This window comes from Seriola aureovittata, chromosome 5, assembly GCF_021018895.1.
Source record: "Seriola aureovittata isolate HTS-2021-v1 ecotype China chromosome 5, ASM2101889v1, whole genome shotgun sequence".
In the NCBI taxonomy this organism is placed as follows: Eukaryota; Metazoa; Chordata; class Actinopteri; order Carangiformes; family Carangidae; genus Seriola; species Seriola aureovittata.
In genome coordinates this window covers 13,654,216-13,674,440 of record NC_079368.1, presented here as the reverse complement: position 1 = coordinate 13,674,440, position 20,225 = coordinate 13,654,216, and the positions used below count along the sequence as shown (strand labels likewise).

At 40.4% G+C, this 20,225-nt stretch overlaps 1 protein-coding gene across 4 annotated transcripts; it reads right to left on the bottom strand.

The window, feature by feature from the left end:
- Positions 1–6: 6 nt before the first annotated feature.
- Positions 7–19,573, bottom strand: LOC130169178 (ceramide transfer protein-like). 4 transcript variants are annotated; one of them, XM_056375666.1, is made up of 18 exons: positions 18,849–19,573; positions 18,497–18,631; positions 15,894–16,010; positions 9,531–9,638; positions 9,146–9,284; positions 8,399–8,485; positions 8,055–8,212; positions 5,951–6,043; positions 5,669–5,755; positions 5,469–5,561; positions 5,044–5,121; positions 4,228–4,323; positions 3,703–3,835; positions 3,537–3,607; positions 3,305–3,433; positions 2,850–2,979; positions 1,934–2,071; positions 7–1,728 (listed from the first exon to the last, which is right to left on the bottom strand). In XM_056375666.1, exons 1-17 carry the CDS (start codon positions 18,936–18,938, stop codon positions 1,944–1,946), a joined length of 1,872 nt encoding a protein of 623 aa, XP_056231641.1. In that variant the 5' UTR covers positions 18,939–19,573; the 3' UTR covers positions 7–1,728; positions 1,934–1,943. The 4 variants fall into 4 exon arrangements, with proteins under 4 accessions (XP_056231641.1, XP_056231642.1, XP_056231643.1 ...); XM_056375667.1 differs by having other exon boundaries at positions 8,399–8,482; positions 18,849–19,572; XM_056375668.1 differs by lacking the exon at positions 5,044–5,121 and having other exon boundaries at positions 18,849–19,572.
- Between the last annotated feature and the right edge of the window lie 652 nt (positions 19,574–20,225).

Sequence of the window (20,225 nt, the reverse complement as noted above, 5' to 3'; positions counted from 1 at the left end):
TTTCAATTCTGTTGTGTAACAATTTTAATTTACAGAACATTGTCAAATTGCATTACATTTAGTGCAAATAATAACACTTCTGATGTACAACTTAGAAATATACAAAGTGTGTAGATTACTGACAAAATATCAAAATTAAAAACACTAAATGCATTCTTCAGCTGACATTGCTCATAGATCTAGCTCTTGTAATCATCAGCAAAAACAATTATCCAGATCCTTCATGACCTCTGGCCCCTTAGACTGAAGATCTGATGGTTACATTTTTAAGCATGCAGATCTGATTGCAAAACTCCCAACTTATGATGGCATTAAACACAATCTAGAGTAAATATAAATCTTGAGGTAAGATGATGTGAAATGCTGACCCTCCCCTCCCCCCCAGCTTCATTTCAGTGTTGATAAATGCACATCTGGTGGCTGTACAGTAGAGAAAGCCAGGACTTTTAGGGTTCATCCTGGTGTCTAAGGCATTCTAGGGGTAGTTTATCAGTCAAAGGGCAGGAGGCCACTGCACTGTAGTGTGGCGTGTGAAATGTAATGTTACGGGTATGACTGAGAATGTAGGGACTGGATGATATCCTGCTCAGCATTATACAACATTACCTTATCCTGCAGAACAGCAGCAGGACTAATTTACAAACCATGAATGGACAGATTCTCTCATCAGCCTCAACAGGGACTGAAAGTAGTGAAAAAAAAAAAACTAAAAACAAAAACAAGTGTGTGCGAAATGTATCCACTCATCTCTCAGCGAAAGACAGGATCAATAATCAGTCACTACGGCTGGTCATTTGGAAATATGTGTCAGAAACCGTGTGTGACATGGAAGTTCAAGACAGACACACACTGACAATAGACAGCAACTTAACAGCTACAGACCACAGTCAACTACATGATACTTATCCAATTATTGATTATCTGTTTGACTATCAGAAAAATATTGTTGAACATGAGTTAATTCGACTTTAAAAAAATGCTCTTCATCTCCCACTTCAGGTTTCCTTGGCCCATTACAGTCATCAAATTCAAGCGTTTTAACAGTCAATTCACATTTCTCACATTGGTAAACTAACTGAAAACTTAGTCTGTTTTCTCTGTACAATACATTGTGTCCATGGTGCTCTCCAAAAGCTACTTTATAACAATCTAGAAATATAAAGATTTCAAAGCTTTAGGCTCTGACCCTCCATCAAACTGCAGAGTCATCACTAGAGGGACAGGAGAAGGCAAGAGAGAGGAGACACTGTACCACACCTCATCAATGCTTTTCCTGTCAATATCTAATGTCTTCACTCATGGTAGTTACTTTAGCAGCAGCGAAACAAGTAGCTGTAATACTAGTGATTAAAGCAAACCCAAACAAGTCGAGAAGTATGTAATCATAAGAAATGTACAAAACAATTTACAAAAAAAGCAAATAATTGGTAACAACAATTCAAAAAACCACTTAGGAAACTCTTGAATGTACATACAAATGTACCCATGACCAACAGACGGTGTTACGCCATTATAATGTGGCTGGGATGAGATCTACTGATTGATTAAAGCTGTAAAACCAGTCTCCTCTACAAGCAGGTGTACTGTGGATGATATGGTGTCCCCCCGCATGTAGTAGTCTCAAAACACCTTTTAATTGTCGATTGAAAGGGTATTGTAGTTATGGAGAGCCTGTTCAACTATGAACGACGTAGCCTCTCCAGTCGGAAACCTCGACCCTCCGCAAGCCTGAAACAAGAAGGAACATTCAAAGTCAACACGCCAGAAATGAACAAAACCAGATTCTGTACATCTGCTGGCTTTCATGGTTCAAAATGACGATCCAGCACCAGCCAGGAGATATCTCATCCATCGCCAGTGTAAGCAATGTCCTACCCATCACTCCAGATGCTTTCTCAGTTCTAAAACAAGATGTGTTTGAGTTCCTGGTTACCTCTTTGTGTTCAGAAGAGGATGGGCTTCCCAGCAGTTTTCTCCTGGACGTAGGAGGTAAAGCGTTTGAGGAACTTGGGATACTCTCTCTTGGCCACAGCTCTGAGGACTGAGGCTGGAGCCCAGCCTCCTGGGTTTACTGCAGGCACACAGAGGAAAAAATTATCAGGAAACTGTGTGTACGTGTTGACTCATGATAACACAATTAAGTCATAAACTCAGATTCAGTGCATAGACAGCGGCCTAGGGTGCCCTCTAGTGGGAGGCAAGGATGTGAACTTCCATGACCTGCCCAGCTTCTCCCAACAATAAACTGGTTCAGGATTCCTTCTGCAGCGCTGTTTTAAGTCACAATCTCCTCGACTACAGGAAGTAAGGGGATGGGGGGGGGGGGGGCGGGGACGGGGGGGCTGTGTAAGTCTGAACTGACAGATCAAAGACACGAGCAAACACACCATCTCACTCCAGTGTCAACTACCAGCTGTACGAAGACCAATTAGCAGAAATATTGGCTGACAGGAGGTTGCTCTGAATTATCTGGGGAAAGGTGTAACATTCAAGTTGTTTTTGTTTATGCAAACATGACAGTTGAGCTCTTGAGGACTTCACTGCTTTATTATTAACAAACAATATATTCTCTTTACCGGTTTGCCAGTGCATTAGCCTGAATCAGATAGTGTAGTGTTAATGATTTCATTAATTTCTCCTCTGTAGTCTTGGAAATTCAGTGGGTTTTCTTTATAATTGTATGGACTGTCTATAGACAACAACTGATTAGAGCTTAGGGCTCAACTTAAAACTTCCCTCTGGCGCTTGCAGGTAGATTATGATTATGATTGATGATGATGGAATGACTTTGTTTTGTTGGCTGCCAGTCTTGCCCTGGGTATATACTCTGAGGCTGGAGAGGCACTTACCATTGGCAACGTAGGTAATCTTACAAAGGATGTTGTCTCTGCTGATCTCTTTATCACCCTCTGGCGGGCTGACCAGTGTTTGGCAGATCATGGCGACATTGATTTTGGCACGTACACACCGGTTTGTGGGCTGAAATTAAAACAAAAATGTAAATGCAAACAATCCCCAAGCTGTCACGAATCTCACTGTGACAGACTTGACAGAGGTGAATAGGTCTAAAACTATTCTTTCTTACATTTACACTTAAAGGGAGAGCTACACACAAAGCCTTGTTGGACTGAGGGGTATTTGTAGCTATATGGTGTGATTAATCATTTTTAATTTAATCACAGTTCTAATATATAAGAAATAGGCCAAACAGTATGTTCGCTGACAAGTTTTTTTATCCACTAGATGCTCACTTGCAATACTGCATGATAATAATTAGGTGTAATGCACAATGCAGTCATCTTACAAGGGCATTGTTGTGGTCGACAGAGAAGTTGCAGACCAGCCACGTGTCGGGATCATTTTCGTTTGTTGCCATGATCTTCCTGATGGCTGACAGATAGAGTACATCTCTCTGAGAGGCAGGCCACACTCTCTGAAACACAACCAGAGACATTCGTCAAGTAGGCAGATCAAATTACAAATCAAACGTGCAATGAGTTTCAGCAACCACTAAAGCCACCATATGGTCAATTTACCTTGTGTGTCTGGTAAACAATGATGGCATTATCAGAGAGCTTTTCCACAACGTTGAAATTTTCAATGGTGGCTGAGGGAGGAAGAGTTCAGTCAGTTCATGACAATAAAACATAGAAAGTCAAGACAGAGTTGATGTTATGGTGACTTCTGAAATAGTGAACTTACTCTCCCAGTCCATTCGGACATCTGTGTCCCAGAAGTAGTGACAGACCTCATGTCCCGTCACCCCCTTCACACAATGTGTAGCTTTGAGAGGATCCAGGACAATACCGTTCTCCTCCACTTCTCTCCTGTACACCTGTTCCACACAGTGCAGAGCGTGAGACACAACAAGTCAGTACTGTAAACATATTCACAACCTCACTACAAAACATATGAGGGACCCTCTTAATTGACTGATAAGCTAATTTTTCCTGTTTGAAAACTTAAAAGAATGTGAAATTAATTCATATTTGAACGTGTGGAGCCAACAGTGGTTTGTTTAGGTAACATTTTTAACTACTGATAACTTATTTTAAGGATTTGATTAATTATTTTCACATTGTGACATGAATATTTTTAACTGATAAATTTTCCCTGCTGCTGATTTATCAATGCACAGTAGCTTTTAAAAAGCGAATGGGATTTGAATATTCACAGCTAGCAAACAAGGGAAATGATTCATAAGCAGCCTCTCTCCTCTAGACTCACCTTCATCTCTCCTTCTTCTATTACCAGCTGCCAGTTGGCATCTCCACCCACATCCTGAAGAGAGTAAGTCATATGATTCTGCACCATCTCCTCCACCTAAGAGACGGACATACATTGATTAAATTCATACGTTAGGGAGTCTTTTCCTGTTCTTTACCTGATTATTTAAGGACATGCTTTGGAACTGGACACACCCCAGGGAAAACAAGAATATATTTGTATCAGGTGTGCTCCACTCAAGTTTAATGATTTACAGTCTTGAGCAATCAACACACCTAGCACCTCTGCAGGTATTTTTTTTTTTTTTTTTACAGAGGTTTTGAAGACCATCAGAATCTTGGGAATTCCTTAAACAATTTTAGCCAACACATGATCCTGCTTGCGGGTGTTATTGAACATCCCAATAAAGCCTTATGATTACATACATAGACAGTAGTACAAGTACATAGACAGTCTGGATTCATGCCTGCGCGTGCTGTGGAAGACAGAGTGACGAGAGGAGAGGAGGAGAGGTTTCACTAGAGTCCAACCATGCAGCATTAGACTTTTATCAGTGGAATGATGAAAGCTGTTATGTGATGAAGACATTTTTAATGTTGTCCTGTTAGGTTGTTTTTGACTTGGTGCATCATGTAAGATTATAATACCAATGACTTTGGTGTAAGAATCTACTCAAAAACCAACGAAATCCTGGAGACAGTTGTTAGTAGATATTCTGTTACTATCTGCTCATGCTCTCTCTGACTGCGGTGAAAAGCAGTAGGCGTTTGCATCCCCTTGCAGATAGAGGTACTCTCTGTCGACCTGATACAGTACCTGAGCGCTGAATCTGTGAACGTCATCCAAAGCACTGACCAGCTCAGTGGAAGACAGGGAAGAAGAATGGCTATGGAGCTGTACCGTAGAAAGAGCGTTAAAAAAGGGAGAGAGATAAGGAAAAAACTGAAAGAGGTGCCACTGCAGCAGACCGAAGCACACAATCAAAACTTGCTCAAGTAGCATTTCATTTGAAGAAATTATGTAAGCTCAAAAAATACAGCAGTAAGCACAAACTGATTTGCTTAGCCAACAGATTAAGTTCAGAAAAATTGCAGGGCTTAACAGACAGGTCACACTGATTGTGAGCTGACTAGGCTTCCAACAGGATGGAGGAGTTGCAGAAAAGAGGAGCAACCTGTAGCCGTAAGTAGCATAGAAATAAAAGTGGACAGTAAAGAGATTATAAGAAATATGTTGAGCACCTTGTTGGCCAATCGGTGTGTACCAATGGTGGAGTAGGCGTCTCCAGATGTAACCGAAGAAGACTGAGATATCCTGACCTTCTCCGACTGGCACTTAAGGACACAGAGCAGAAGTTTGGTAAGAGAGAGATTAAGAAGACACACACTGGACTACAAAGACACGCAACATCTCTGTATATAATGTATGCAACTGTTCTCACCTGCTCCTCTATCTTGTCTTGTCTGTCCAGTGCCGCCTCCACTGCATCAAAGAACTCATCTTCATTGATCAGACTGTTTGGACCCTCCTGTGAAGAGGCGATAATGAACAGATGCTGTAAGATTTATGGGAATCAGGTGAGAACTGCCCTGACCAAGTGCAGAATGATAAAAAAAAAAAAATTTCACATGTGCATGCACTCATTGGATGAAGTCAAGAAATCATTCTGCTGTGGTTTATCTAGCCATTTCTGCTCCATTTGGTTTATCTAAGTTCATCTTGCCTCATAGTCTGGGCCTCCGTAGTGTGACTTTTTCTTCAGTTCATGCATAGCGGACTTGTAGGCATCTTCCACCCTCCTCCTCTTCTCTAGCTCCTGTACACAGGTAGAGCAGTGCAGTAGGGTTAGTGTAACTATAGTTAAGCAATAAATGATAATGACAGCATGTAAACAGACAGGCCAATCAAGTTTGCAAAAAAAAAGAAAGTAGAATAAAAGAGAGGTCTGCATGTCACAGTTTGGCAAACCCACCACATCGTTCAACCGTGTGCGCACTCAAACAGGTTTTACCTAATGTCTCATTCCCTGCCAGAGGCAACACAACACACCTCCCACAGATGAACCACAAACAACAGAACACTGCTGTACAATAGAGAACTTACATCCAGTTCCAGATCTACTGTGTTCATTATCTATGACTCAAAAGCAAAGGAAACATAACAAACCAGTCTGAGCATTTGGTCTCTTTGTGTGAACGAATAAATCAAGAAACATTTGCCATGGAGACTTTGCTTTGTTCATATTTCAGACAGAGTTTATCCACACTGGAATAAGAGAAAGCAAGCAAACAGAAGCAGTTATAGGTAAAAGTATACTGTAATATATAAGTATACTGTATCAGAAGTTCTCTGCAGAAAATACAAGGGGGGAGACAAGAGGGAAAGAGACAAACAAAGTGTCAAGGAAGGTGTTGACATACAACACTTCCCACTAAATAAACAGGAGGACATCCTGTTGTCAGATGTGTGTAACAGACAGACACCTACTGTAAAGAAGCGGCTGCCCGTCTGTAAGGGTATCCATTTCTGTGTCTGGTATTTGAGCAGCTCTGTCCTCCTTTGTAGCGAGGGCTTCAATAAACTGCACCATGAAGTCCGAGCAGTCATTTTCTAATTTACTCTCTGTCCAAGTCTGGTCAGGCGTGTCTTGTTCCTTTTGAGTGTGTGTTCTGAAACTATTTCTATTTCCCTACTCCACATTGGCAGCTAAACTTTACACATATAACCAAACACAGATAAGAGTGAGGTAGTTTCACTTCAAACTAACTGAGAGAGCTACCCGGCTTTTGTGAGTTTTAGGGTTGGGCAAGCACGCCTTTGCACACAGAGAAAAAAAAAGAAAAGAAACTGGTTTGACAACATCAGCTGATCAGGATACATGTGCAGCACCAAACAGCTTACCTTTACAGACACACAGTGCTCTCTAGATAAAATAAAATCAATGAATGGATGTGTGTTATGGGAACTCCAATCACACACAATCAAAGAATAAAGAGGTTAAAGCTCGTTGTGAGCAACAGGTGCATTTGTGCTCCTGGTAGGAAAGTGTGTCAATTGTGCGTATAGCTATTAATATTACATTTGATGTAGCTGCTTTACAGTAATCACCCATAAACCAGCTACATCCAGTAAAATATACGACTTTTCAGTAATCTGGACTATGGAATTTAAAGACTCTTGAACTGTTTTTTTTTTTTTCAATGCTGATTGTCTTCTTTTTTTTTTTTTGACCATCAGTGCTTTACGTTTACAACTGGCAGTTGAACAGGGAGTTATACTGCGAAATGTCTTGCTATAGGAACCTTCCATTAAGTCACGTTAACATTTCCTACTAAAAATGTATTGAGACTACCGTAGCAACAAATTGCTTTACAAGATACAGTTTAAGTTACCAAATAAATATGAAAAAATAAATCTGGAACAAATAAAGACATGAACACATACACCTGTCAGATCTTCCATAACCAAGGGAGAGTTTGAGAATAGGGACTTGTAGAAGGAGAACTGAACTACATCCTAAGGAATGTCTAACCTGTTCATTAATAAAGATATATATTTTATAAAGCAAAACACTGTATTTCCCATGGACATGACTTTTTTCACATACAACAATCATGGATAGACATGGCCTGCAGAATGTTGCACCACAACCTGATCACCTGAAGGGCAGAGCCCAAAACATCAACTCTTGGTCATAATAACCAACTCTTTAAAGACAATGGAAGGCGACAATTAGCTCCCCAGTCTGCGACACTTCCACACAGCTCACACGCCCACTCAGGAAACCGCCTATTATTCACATGACGCATGAGAGTGCAAGAGCAGACCTTGTCCAATCTTTTCTGCCAGCTGTCCTCTCGTTTGACCATCAGTTCGATGCAGTGGGACAAGGTAGAGAGGATGCCTGCGGTTGTGGCCTTGAAGGTGATGGCCTCACCCTTGAAGTCAATCCCGTTGATACCTTTGGGACTGGCAGGGGGAAACACTGGCACAGACAGAAACAAAAAAGAATGTAACAGCTGCCTCATGACTTAATTAACAATAGACATTCTAGCTTTTCACATTTAAAATGAGTACGCTATTACCAGGCCAAGCAACCAAAATGTATTTTTTCACACATATTTGCAAATGAAGCAAAGAATGTTTGGATAGTATCTCCAAGTAAACTCACATTTCTCTTTGCTGCCATTATTGTTGTGATTATATTCACCATCAGGTCTTGTAGTGGTAGGAAAGTCATCTTCGTCCTCCTCAACTACTAGTAAGAAAAACAGATGTAAGTTTAGATCCATCTACAATCTATATGACCACAATATAAAAGGGCATTAATACATAAACTTATGGCTTATAGCTTATTGTTATGTTAAATGACATACTCTTATAGCTAAGAGTATGTCATTTAACATTTTCAAACCTATTCAACAGGACTAGAAGGAATTGCAACGTTTTCTTAATTGGACAATTGTTGATGAAACAATCAAAAAAACAAACAAAAAAACAACAACTCCCATGATCCCAAGCTACTTCATGACACACAACACATCACCAAAGCATTTTGTGTTTAACCTACATAAGAGACCAAGTTGAAAATGAAAGTGATTTGGAAAGCTACAGAAAGGTTCTGCCTCAAGATTAAACAACCCACAGAGTGCTCCCTTTATCTTTCTAATCATTAATGTCTTTCTAGCCACTCTCTTTCAATTCTGATACCACATAAACCAAGTGAAGAAGCTCCCCATCGCTTTCCTTTGGCGAAAGATCAAGACTTATGCATCCTCGCCATGGCAACGCTGCTCTATGTATCAGATTTTGTTTGGGTAAAACAGAGCAAATTTAAAAAAAATTTAAATCTATTTAAACTAAATCTCTGACAAGATCAGATAAGTAACACTGATAGTGCATTTATACCACATGTTACCTCGGTCTCTCTGAAATTCATCTTTGGAGACCACATCAGCACAGGAGTCAAAGTATTTCTGCAGGGTGTCTACTTGTCTGCACAGAATGTCCCGAAAAGTTTCCATTTCTGCTAGCTTCTCACGCAACCTGTGCCCCTTCTGTGCAGAGAGAAACAGAAGTACACAGATGCAAACAACAGCAAAAGAAAATTAGACAAAAGGTTGTCAGGGGAAAGAGTTTATTTCAGTTTTTTGCACCATAAGCAAAGATGATTATAAAAAATGAACACAAAATGCTAATTATTAACACTAACACAAAAATATTGCCAGAATGACTTGCCAACATGTCTGGCATTATCTTTCAACTCAATCACTTGTGACCATGTTTTTTTTTTTTTTTCTTACCTTGAAGGAGGATGTGGATGTGGCAGACAAGGCACTGGCTGCAGAGGTGAGGGACAACATGGAACCATGACGCCTCAGACTGGTCTCTGAACCATAACCAGACTCGGCCTGCAACCCAGACAAGGGACAAACAGGAAAGAATGGAGGAATGAGTGGGAACGATGAAGAAGACAGGTAAAGAAAGATGAAAACAGAAAATGTGTGGAGAAAGGAGGAGCAAAGACGGGGAGCAGAGATCAATAAGTGCATAAAACACATTAAACAATATAAATAAAATAAGAAAGTCTGCTGCTCATCAAATCTAGACAGACACAGAAAAAAGGGAGATCAATTCTAGCAGTCAGCAACACTGAGTAATGCTGAGCTGCAACCGAGCAGGGCCTACACCTACACAAACAGTCTGTTGGAAGGGACTGGGGCTGACAGACAGACACATGCACCAACCCAGCCAACAGACCTGATACGAGGTGGTTGGGATACAGTGTAATTTATTTCCACTGCTCCTCAGAGTGGACAAATCTTGGCTGGATTGGATTTTGTGTAGGAAAACAGTGTATTGGGCCATAAAATGTCCTGCCTCACATGGCATTATAAAACAGATAAATGACTGGGCATTAGGGAGTGGCAGTGACTGCATTTGTTCCATTAAACGGCCAACTTACGACTAGACAGGAATTGCCCCCCACCAAAGAAAAATATTCTTGTTTGTCTCACATACAGCTGTTGAATGTTATCCACTATATTAAAGAGAGAGGCAGCAGATTCATGACCAGATATTAGAGTCCAACACTTAAATTCATTGCTTAACTCATCCAGTAGAAACATCAATATGGAGCCAGTGTGAGAGAAATAAGTATGAAATACTTTTATGTATGAATCAGGACCCTAACATGCTGGTGCTTTGTTTTGAGTTTGAATTTATTTGCTTGGGTTTCATGAGTAATTTTCCTCTTGATTATTCAATTAACAAGAGACTGTTAGTTACTCTTGTTAGCCAGTTGGCATGCAGAGATATTTCTTGAGAACAATGAGCAAACAGAAGAGGGAGTCAGGTGACAAATGTGAGAGGGAGCACTGTGCAGACCATCAGAAAAAATCTCCATGTTTGCTGTTCAAGGGTATGTTTACATTCATACAATCCTGTGGTTTCTATGATATTAAGATTAAAGTAACAAATTTAAGCATTTACATAGTTAAAAGTAACACATCATATACTCTCCTAATCACGCAGGTCTGCATGCAGTGGGTTTAGTTAATAATTCGGAAATTTACTCAGAAATAAATGGTGTGTGTTACAAAAAAACAACCCTTGTCATATCATATTTAACTATTATCAATGAAAATCCCTATCAGATAATGTATGAACTGAAATCAAAAACTGAAACATTTGGTATATTTATACAAGGCACACATAAAGTCAGTGGAATACAGCATACGAGAGAATGAAATTCAACAATACAACTCCAGCTGTAAAAATGACCTGACCCATTCTAAACAATAATTGAACATTACAACATTCACACAGTTAAAATTAGAGCTGTTACTAAAGAGACATTACAGCTCAATTAAAAAAAAAAAAAAACTCTGTAGAAAATAGTGGGTTTTCTCATGTAAAAACTGACTATGAGAGTAGATATTTGCAGCTGAAAAACGCTGGAGGCCAAAAGTCAAAGTGGTTAACTGTTAGTCTAAAAACAACGTACTGGTTTTTGACAGGCTGGACTGTAACTGGCCAGTCACATTCCTGCAAACAGAAAAGCAAGTGGCAGTGCAGAGTGCCAGGAGTGTTCATTTTAAACTACAAATTGAAGTCAACAACAGTTGACACTTTGACTTGTGCCCTGGAAAGTGCTTCAGCTACAGTGTATTGCGACTGAATGCTCAACAAATTATAATGTTTTGATACTTACGGTGCCACAGGAATTTTATTTCTTAACTGCTTCCTTAATGCATTTATACAACACTGAGGTTTAAATTAAATCATCCTCACTGTTAGTGTAATGCATTTCCTGCTACAACAAGACCTTTTACAAACAGCTGACCTTTTGACACAGCCAGCATTTCAAATGGGTGGGTAGTTACATGGGTAAATAAACATTTTAACAAAAAGTGGTGTTAAGGACTATAAGCTTTTCTTACAACACTGTCAGGATCGGATTTGCTAAAGTTTATTTTATTTGGTCAGAGTGAGATATTGTGCAGGTTGCTGAAACCATTATTACTGTATTACTAGTTTGGGCAAAGACCAAAAGGCAAAGCAATGCACTGCAATGAAGCGATGACGACCAATCTGAGACACCCCCAGAGACAGCCATCTTTATACACCTGGTCAGCTGCATGACACAACCATGCAAAATGAACACCCACTCATACACAACACATGAAACAGCATCTTGTGCACACGCCTTTGTGATGTTAATGAGATGAGTCTAGAGTAACTGACCATAGCAACCACCACTGAGTACTTCCACAGATCTGAGCACACTGCTGTTTAGGGAATTACCTCTCATTAAAAATGCCGGTAGTCCAGCACACACCCCCGCAGCATAAGCTTCATTTATAAAAAGATAGTGACTGCTTTCTTATAAGGATTAACATGCAGTGGAGTACAATGCTAAAGCTAGCCTACCAGTGCTATTAATGTGAAAAACTGCATGCATGTAAACAGAGAATAAGCGTTTATTCACTATATGGATGAGGGAACATGTACAGTAATTATTCATGTCACAACACTGGCATACTAATTAAATATAAATACTTTAGTGATGAGTGACAGTGAGAAAGCAGCATGCCAACATGCTATAAGCCCACCATTCTGCCATTCCGACAGCCAAAGCAGAGCAGGACACTGCTGCAGTCCCGGCAGTTTGCTGCCCTCAACATGGCCCAGACGCTCCCCCAACACTCCCAATGTTCTGACAATTCAGAGGCTTAAATCCAGTATTCCCGTTTCCCTGGACACACCTCACTGATGAACAAAAGGGAAGAGGAGGAGGTGGAGAGGAGAAGCTATACAGCTTAGCGTAGCTTAGCTCATCAAGTAAAAGAAAGCAGTGATAAGAAAAGGAAAGATAGAAGAAAAAGTAGTTATTGGTTCCGTAGCAGACAGAGGAGAGGAAGATACTAGATGCTCCATGAAGAAGAAGAGATGGACTGAGCCGAGAGGAAGAGTCTGGTAATTCCTCGGCAGATCGAAGCAGGTCTGCTCTCAATCGCTTTTTCTGCAGACACGCAAGTGGACTCAAAGATACACATCAACATGCATGCCAGTCGTTCTGCATACATATATCAACAGACCACACACCCTGATACGTGAAACCTTTTCATCTTGTCTATCTTTATGTCCGGCACCCTTTACTGAGCAAGCAACTGTGCCTCGCTGTGTTTGCATGGAAGAAAGAGACCGAGAGAGGGGTAAAAATGAAGGGTGCATGCATGTATGCATTAGAGAGAGAGGGAGAGGGAGAGAGAGAGAGAGACGAGGGCTGTCTGGAGCTGTTTGTGTGATAAACTGCTGAAGTACTAAAAGGGTGGGCGAGTGAAGCAGCCAGCTATACATTATGACAGAGAGAAAGAAAGAGCAAGAGAGAGAGAGAGAGAGACAGAGAGTGGGAGGCAGGGAACAACATTTGTCTGGATCTTCTGCTTTACTTCTACCCACCTCACTCTCCTTTCATTTCTTCCTATTCTGATATGCTGACATCCCCTTGTGAAGTCTGATCTGGACCAGTAGTGTTAAGACTGTGCCAACAACCGACCTGACGAAGTGGTGTTAAAACTACAGATAAAACAAGGGGTTTTCCCCATTCCCTCCTATATCACCCCTCTGAATCTGACAAAATGGAACAGTCTTCTCAGTTGTGATCAATGTGTCCCTCTTAAATTTTGTTGCTGTGAGAACAGGCGATTTAAAAAAATTCATTATTCATCAAGAGCTGCACTTAATGTCCCTACACTTAGCACGACTTTTCCCTCCACCAACACAAACACACCCACGCATAAAAACACAATGGGCTTGCACAAAACGGCTTTTTCTTCGCTTAACAATAACTGCCTCATTCTGTAATATGGATAAATGCAAATGCTGGTTGTTCGCATTTGCAAAGTGTCTGATAAGAGACACTTAAATGCTGTATTCATGACTTGTTAAACAAATATTAAACCACATTTATAGCTGTTAGAAACTAAGATAAACCCATCATGAGCCAAGAAGGCAGCTGGCAGAAAAGTTTCCTACAACATCTCAAAATATTTTAAAAAGTCAAATGTTTGTACTTAAATTAACTGTCCAGGCTTTACAACAGGAGGCTGAACATTAAACCAAACGCTTAATGCTTTAAGGAGTAAGTTTAAGATTTATTTACTTGTAACAAAATCTATTATTTTTCATCACACTGATGTTGGACAGTTGGTCTATGTATGAATATGTATTCTACTGCCACCTGTTCTTTTGTGATGAGCTTATTTTCACCATTGGAAATGGAAGAGAAAACTACAAATATATTTATTCATCAATATTTGCAGAACGACTAGTGAGTATCTTTAAACAAAGTAGCAGAAAAGTGACACCACCCTGAGGTGGCCGACACTGGTACTCATTCATTCTGTTGGGTCCTGACACAAAGACTAAAATCTGAATGCAAGTGGTTAACATTGCATGGTGCAAGCCTTTCTTTGTCCAGTTGGGAGCAGTGCTGACACACCCACCTACAGTGAGCAATGCTGCAGGTAGTGCAGCATTTCAGCCCACTGAGGTTAATGAAGGGCACAGCCCAGACATAACCCTGAAATACTCTCACACTGTTGTTAATGGACAAGAGACCTGCGGTCACTCGCACTCAGTTGACATGCCAACATCCAGTAGCTCTACAGAAACCATCCACAGCGCCATTTTTGTAGAGAAGCAGGACCAATGAGAGTTCACAGAATAGTGATTATTTTTTCAAGCGTGGTGTGTTTACTTTAGTCTCTCAGCTAATATTTTTTATGTGCCAACACAAGCAAGACAAATAAAGCATTTCCATAACTCTAACCCTTATGCACTGGTTTACAGACCTGTTTTTTAGTCTTACACAGACATTTCACACAACACCACAATGTTTGGCATTACCCAGGTTTTTGTTTGGTCTGTAGGGTTTTTGAATACTGTATGAGCAAATCAATAAAAACTAAAATATAGATAAAAATAAGACTAAATTGATGGTTAACTAGCTTAATATGTGCTACTAATGCAAACTACGAACTAATGCAAACTTATCAAATTCAGTAAAGTATATCTAGCTGTATCAGCTAGTAATGGATGTAACAATGGTTTACAGCATTATCTGTTGCACGTGTAATTGAATGCAGTTTTTCTATGCAATAGTTTATATTCTGTATCCTGATAAAAGAAAGAATGAACTAAAGCAGATATGTTTGGCCTGTTTTTTATATGTGCATTGTGTTGTTGTGAAAAAAATGCCTTTGTCTCAATGTTGCCACTTTGTTTGTTATAAAATTACAAAACACATCTGGTCTACTTTATCTCAACATGTTTAAGACGTGATCTTTGTGTAATAGTGTTTGCAGCAACCCAAGAGAATTACAGATCCCAGGCTAATGAACTCCTTAATGAAAGGCTTGCTGAAGCCATGACTAATAAGACACCCACACAGTGCACACATAAACCTAAATACAACCTTTGACACACTAACTATCTGAACCACAGCACTTCTCCAGTAAGCCATAACAACATATTCAGTCTGCTTTATAACCCTTATGTTGAGAAACCATACATCATTAACTAGATGTCCTTGCAGAGTGAGCAGCTGCCTGGTATCTGATGACAGGGGATACCCCCACCTCAACACCTCACTCCTCAGATTCCTCACATTCCCAGGGTAAATGGCTCTGTGTGTGTTTGTGAATGTGTGTCCGAATCCCTGTCCAGCCACACCCAGCTCACTGAACAAAACAGATAACACCCTGTCTGTTCCTGACCCAAAACTGAACCTGAATGACTGAAATAGGTGAATAATGCAGCAAAACAATGTTTTCAGTGGGCCATTAGGCAAGCCAAAAAAATAAACTTAAAATGTATAATAGCCTACAGCACTGACACCATATGGCCTAAGAAAATTAATTTAAATTCTTGACAAGCACCAAGCAAATCAAAAAAATCCCTGAGCAAAACAGGATAGTTTCAAGCACACAGAGCATCTGTAATATTAATTAATATTTCAGGGTATTGCAGCTGACTTTCTTGCAGTTAGGCAAATTCCCATGAATCACAAAAAAGTCTCTATGACAAGCAAAACAAAGTGTTAAATGAAGCTGGAAAAATCCACAAAATCTGTTGAAGAAAGAGAAACACGTGCTACTCACCTTGTGCAGCTCTATCGACTCAATCCACTGGAGTCTGTGCTCAGGATCTTCAGCCCTGAGGTACCAAACACTGTCGTTCACGCTGATGTCAAAACGACACTCGTCAAATTCATGAGGCTGTACAGAAAGAAGAGAGGGCTCATGAATAGTTATTAGGCAGAGTGCATGAGACATGTCAGGAAATACTATCACCAAATCCAAATATCTTTATTTGAATACCGAAACACAAAAACTCCCTGTGACAAATTTCCCTAGTTCAATAAAATCACTCAGGAAAATGGAGCAAGGAATCCTGCAGTAACACTTCTATAAGTCACTGTCTGTTTATGACACCGGCTGACTAGTGGTGACACATTCTGGACACACATGGATTCAATCAGTCACAGAAACACGTCTGCCACACAATAAACAGGAATTTTAATTAGAAACTGATGTATTATGTCTCAAGCCGCAACCCTACACAACCGCAGCAGAGGTATGCAAAAAACAGATATTCTTCCAGCATGCCTTTGTCTGATCCTGGGTCACCAAGACCGTTCCTTCTACTATTGGGCCAAATCTTTCAGCTATTTCACTCCCCTATTCTACAATGCACCCAGCCCAGCTCCAACTACTGACCAGCACCCAAACACGTGCACCAAAGAATTCCCCCGTTTCCTCTGAGACTGGAATTTAACCGCTGCACTCAGCTGAGGAGAGATCTGCTGTGTTAAGTTCTCTAATAAGAAATAAGACACAGGTGACTTGAATCTCCTCCCTGTCTTTCTCCTCAGTAGCAACAAGACTACAGCTGCTCTGTCAGCTGATATAACCTCATGTTGTCCAAGTTTAATTAGATTTGCAGAATGACACTCATGTGCTGCCACTGACAACAGCAACATACACTCCAACTCGCAAAACAAACTGTCAGCCTGCATAACTTTATGCAACATTGTCTTAACAGTTTAACACTGGTATTACATTTTACAGGTTGTATATCTTGGATGCTGACAGGGACAAGTGCTTTTCTCTGCCCCTTTGCTTTCTATTACAGTCAGACAACCTCAGAGAAAAAGTCTCCCCTCAGACAGGTGTAACATCAAAAATGCCCTCCAGTTTCAAAATTTCACTGTAAAGAAGGTATGCTGTGGTGACCTCAAGTGCACCCAGCCATGATGCCATTACTGGTTAGAGAAATCCAGTCTATCTTACAGTGCTGTATCAGACACGGCCCATAAACCTCTGCTTTACAATCCAATTTATACCTCTTTCATTCTGCCTAGAACATTTTCTTTCCCCTTGCGTAAGCACTACTGTCCATGCTGCATTGGCTTTTTCCCTTGTATAGGATTGTGGCATTTTCAGTATAAGGAATGAGGAGGTAATCAGTCAAACACTGATAGTCATAGTTCATAAAAAGAGACATCTAAGACTTAGTTTTTTTCTTCTGTGAGGTGTCTTTACACTAGTGTGTCTGCATACAGGTTTGTATTTCAAGTAAAATACTATCTTAACACAATAAATATAAATATTTACTATTTTTCATACAAGGGTGCTCTGTATAAACTGACACGAAACACTAATACACAGATACAAGCTTGAACTGATGTGAGCTTTTGATCTTGGCCTATGATAGGAATTCTCAGACAGTAACATTTCCTTCAGATTTTGCCTCCGTGCGAGGACAGTCTGGTGTCTGCAGCTTCACAATGTGCAACAGACTGATGTTAGGCAAGAAGAGAAGCAGAGGCATGTTTCTGCATTCCTGACCACTCAGACCAGTTTCCTTAGACAGCACTGGCTTTTGGATGTTTAGAAAGAAGGAAGAGCCAGTAAGAAGTGGCTGTGTGGGTCATATTACTCTAATTATGAGTGAGCATGGGTAATTAAACTGTGTACACTCTAAGTTAGCCTACTATAACAAAATTACAAAACACTCTGAATGGTGTGTGGAGTTCCATTCAGATCAGCACAAACACAGCAATGCTTACGGAAATGACCACTCTCAGCAGAAGAAACTAACTATGTTTTCCTGTTATTGTTTTAATCCAGTTTTGAGTCATATAATCCTATTGCACAAATCACAGCAAAACCATTTGTTTGGCCTCTGTACTTGGTGGCGGTATGCTCAGAGAGAACAGTGAATATTTAACCAGGGTGCAGGATTTCAGCTTATCTCACCAACAGGAGGCCTGCATAGGGAGAATACAGGTCCAATCTCTACAGTATGTGGTTATAAGCTTACATTTTAACCGTAGGAATGCCAAATTCTGGTAGCCTGTGCAATAACTGCCATGGAAGAAGAGGCATGGGAGTGTGCTAAAACAAAGGTCTCAATCCTACCTGTTATCTTAGTAATGGCTTCATTACTAGTTAATGTTTACTGTTTTATCTTTGAGGAACATGGGTTGAAGGAATAAAAGTTCAGGTCCATGCTAATGACAAAGAAAGACAGGATCAAAACATTCCCACTTCTTCTAGAGTTAACTTCATTCATGATCCCCCACCTTATGAGCCCTTATTCACTGAAATGTTGAACAGGTCCTAAGCTCATTCTGCTGTCTATCTGTGCATTAGACCGCAGAAGAGTAATGTTCCCTCCTCCTATCAGAGTAAATACTTACTGTGATGACAGCCTTGCTGAGGCAGAGAGACCCCCTGCAGCCGTACTCCCGTTCATCCTCCGACTTGTAGTAGCTCAAAGTATTGTTTTTCAACACGACCCATCGGTCCTGCCATCCGTGTATATAATTTGTCCACTATAAACACACAAGAGATACAGGACAAAGAGTTAACTGCACTTGCAATGAACAGAACCTTAGCCAAAATGATGTGCATGCAGGAATTAATCCTGCTGTCGCAGCTCATTAGTTATGTCTACCTTGCTTTCAGACTAGTAGTGTGTTATTAAGACACATGAGCTAGAAGTTATTTCTGCATCATAAAACACTGTAACATTCAACGTAATCCACTTACCTTGCTTAAAATGCCTCCGAGCTCCACAGGCTGCCCAGATTCTGGGTCCACATCCTCATCCGATCCGGACGATGAACTCTTCTCGGACATTTAAATCCAAGATTCGAAGACAACTTGACTCCGATTTTATTGACAGAGCAGAATAGCTTATCGCTAGCTGCTGGATTAGTTATCAGTTCAAACGCGTCACTGTCTAACCTGCTGACAGCTTCTTTAACTTAGCTTAACGCCAACGAAATAACGTTAATTAGGCATTAACTGAGTCTGCAAAACATCGGCTGGATAGCGTAATTTATCTAAAGTCGTTTGACAGACTTCAACCAAGATAGCTTGTTTTGTAGCAAGCTATTTTAGAGGTGACAGCTGAGTCCCAACTTCTCGGTTTTGCGGGCTTTGTTTTGAAACTGACGTCGAATACCAATGAGACTAGCTAGTTAGCGTTAGCTGTCAAACGACGCAACTAGCTAACATTAACTTAACGAGCAACTTGTGACTGTTGTGGTTAGCTCTCTTAGCTGCAGTCCATACGCTACTCGCAAGAGTGAACGATAAAGAAGGCCTTAATGTTAACGCTGTACCTCAACTTCAGTCTACAAATGACGATCAACGGGCTGTACTGCTGCTGTAGTTCCGCAGTTTAGTTAGCCGTAGCGGAGGACTGACTAGCTTGTCTTCATTCAGGTCCGGTGGGCTTGGGGCGGGGGGAGCTGCGGCCACGCTTTACTGTGTACCTACAGAGAATGGCGTCAAGCTAAATACAGTTACAGCTAAGCCGGAAGTTTAACATATCTACTTTCAAATTAAAAGCAATACGTTGTCATGTCGGGATTGCAGTGCAATCGAAAACGTGAGAAAAATCAGTTGAAGAGGTGGGAAATATTATTTCATTTTGGCACAGATTACTCCGTAAATATAAATATTGGTGTTACAGATATTGTGTTTCTCAAATACCATGTTGCATTTACTTACAAACGCGTACTTTGAAAGAAAGGGTACCGGAAATGTGCCATTTATTTTAGATAACTTAATTTGGATTTTGGAAATGGGTTAAATGCTATGAATGTTTTGCAGTTGAAACAAAATTTCATGCAATATGGTTATGAGTGAAATGATCAATTGGCCCAGTTTTATTCTGTAGAGCTGTGGGTCTACTATAAATCCTCTAGCTCGACATGCTTCAAACTATGCCAAAGGTTACATTTCACAGTAATTTCTGTGCCCAGTTATCTTTCAGTAGACCGCTTTCTTGGAGTGTCCTGTGCACTTTAGACACACTGTTAACGCCTAAGTCTAGGGTTCATGTGGCTTCATATCAGGAGAAATTACCACTAATTTCAAGTCTAAAAGGTTACCTTGTAAGGGACATGAGGGTAAAAT